Below are 1912 nucleotides of genomic sequence, written 5' to 3'. Positions count from 1 at the left end.
ATCCTGCCCATGACCAGCCAAACCGAGCCCCGTACAAAAGAGTCCAGGTGGATGGGGATGTCGGAGTGGGCACGTATTTCGATAAAGAAATAAGGAAAATTGTCCCATGATAACCACGCAGAACCCCCCTCCCAAAAAAAAAAGAGATAGACCAGCCCCGTGTAAACTTTTCCCATCCCGCCTCCCGTGAACAGACACACGAGAAAACCCCCGCCTGAAATTATAATGCTTCCACGTGAGCAAGACCACTTGGTCTTGCAAATGTGTCAACACTCGACCCTGCCGAGGTCATCGCAGAGGACGTTGCCGTTCCAAGGCTCCCGCACAATGGGGAATAGTCGCCCCGATGAACGCGAGCTTCACTGGAAATGTTGGCCAGCGGCCACCGTCCCATCCCCCCAGTCCTTGCCGATTGTCGTTATTCTTGACCGCTGCCGTTCAAAAACGGGCCGGGCGCGCGAAGAATGCTTTGTGTGTGTAGGAGGCATGAGGCACACGGGACAAACCGGGGCGGGTGACGGCACCGGAACGGAGCCGTTGCCAGGTCGGCTTGCTGTGAAGTGAAGACACCACTGTCGCTCCTACGGCCGTGCCGTCGTTACAGAACAGCATAAGGCACAAGCAGTAGATGCTGCCGGAGACAGCGACCTCGGGCCGTGCGCTAAGCCGATGGGTAGACCGGTCTTGGCGTATCGCTGGTAACGGTCGGACCAACTTGCACCGGGGCCTTATAGCGGAGGCTCCAGTAGAGACCCAAGGGGTCCGTGGCGATGAATTCCATAAGGCACTCTTGCCGCATGCCATTGTCGTCATAATAAGGAACCAAGATGTCCCTGAATTGTTGTTGTGGTGGGGTCTCGATGGAATCCCTGCCCTCGGCCTGGAAAGGGAAATGTTAGTTAGGCGCTGGGCTCGACGTCTGGGCAGATGATGTGTTTGTGTTGAGGAACATGGAGCTGGGGTTAACTTACGAGACAGTTGGCACATGGTGAGTTGTTGACATATACCCAGTTTGTGCAGTTGTGCGTGTAGAAGTACTTGCACCTGTACTTGTAGAATCCACCGCTTCCACTCATGATGGCGCTAGTGGGCGTGTGAAGAGCTAGGGGAGGAAGACAACAGGTCGGCCGGCGGGCGCTTGAGGAGGCAACGCAAGAAGCAGTGGTGGTGGTACAGAGAGGGGACAGATGCCCAGGGCTTTGGAAGGGGTGACGGTGCAGCTCTGGAAATGGGAAGACAAGATGCTCAGAGATTCACGATGGTTTTCGCCTGAACGGACACTGGTAGGCAGAGGGCAGCACCAGCCAAAAACATCCGAGAAGAACATGAGACTTTATATGTGGCTCCCGAAGGAGGACATTTAAGGTGTACAAGGGACAAGGGTGTGAAGGGCGGAAGGCCGGGGGTCCACACCTGTCAAGCTCGAGAGGGTGGGTTGTTCTCCTGTCAGGGGTCCCAGCGAGGGGGGGCCCCCAGGGTTGGATGGATGGAAGGATGGTGATGAGCAGTGCTACTCCGTACCGCACCGTACCGCTCCGTACCGTACCGTGGCAGCGTGGCAGGCGTGGCTGGGCAAGCAGGGTTTGTGTGGTGGACACTGACACCGGCGCTGATGGGGCAGACATGGAGCAGACATGGGGCAGAGAAGGCCAAAACATCAACAAGGCGTCCCGCCGCCGATCAAAAGGCGTCGTCGCATTCTGCCGTTGTGGGTTCACGTCACTTGAATATGGGCTCCTCCTCCGCTGTTGGAGGCTTGGAGCAGGCCAGGGGCGAGGGCAAGGGCCAGGAGGGCAAGGGCTTGGCTTCTGACATGGGCCCTCCCCACTGTAGCTGTCACGCTGCGGATGCAGTGGGGACGCAGAGAGGCCTTGCAATATGTGTATGCACTCTGCCGCGTACACGCAGGCAG

The 1912-nt window shown here is 57.5% G+C and overlaps 1 protein-coding gene across 1 annotated transcript; it reads right to left on the bottom strand.

Moving 5' to 3' along the window:
- Nucleotides 1-661: 661 nt before the first annotated feature.
- KVR01_008208 (uncharacterized protein) lies at nucleotides 662-1076 on the bottom strand (the record flags this gene model as incomplete). The annotated part of the gene is made up of 2 exons (XM_044792315.1): nucleotides 662-880; nucleotides 972-1076. 2 exons carry the CDS (start codon nucleotides 1074-1076, stop codon nucleotides 662-664), a joined length of 324 nt encoding a protein of 107 aa, XP_044643186.1.
- Nucleotides 1077-1912: the final 836 nt, after the last annotated feature.

This window comes from Diaporthe batatas (genome assembly GCF_019321695.1).
Source record: "Diaporthe batatas strain CRI 302-4 chromosome Unknown Contig00009, whole genome shotgun sequence".
Taxonomy (NCBI): Eukaryota; Fungi; Ascomycota; class Sordariomycetes; order Diaporthales; family Diaporthaceae; genus Diaporthe; species Diaporthe batatas.
The sequence above is the reverse complement of the archived record's forward strand: the minus strand, read 5'-3'. Positions and strand labels throughout refer to the sequence as shown.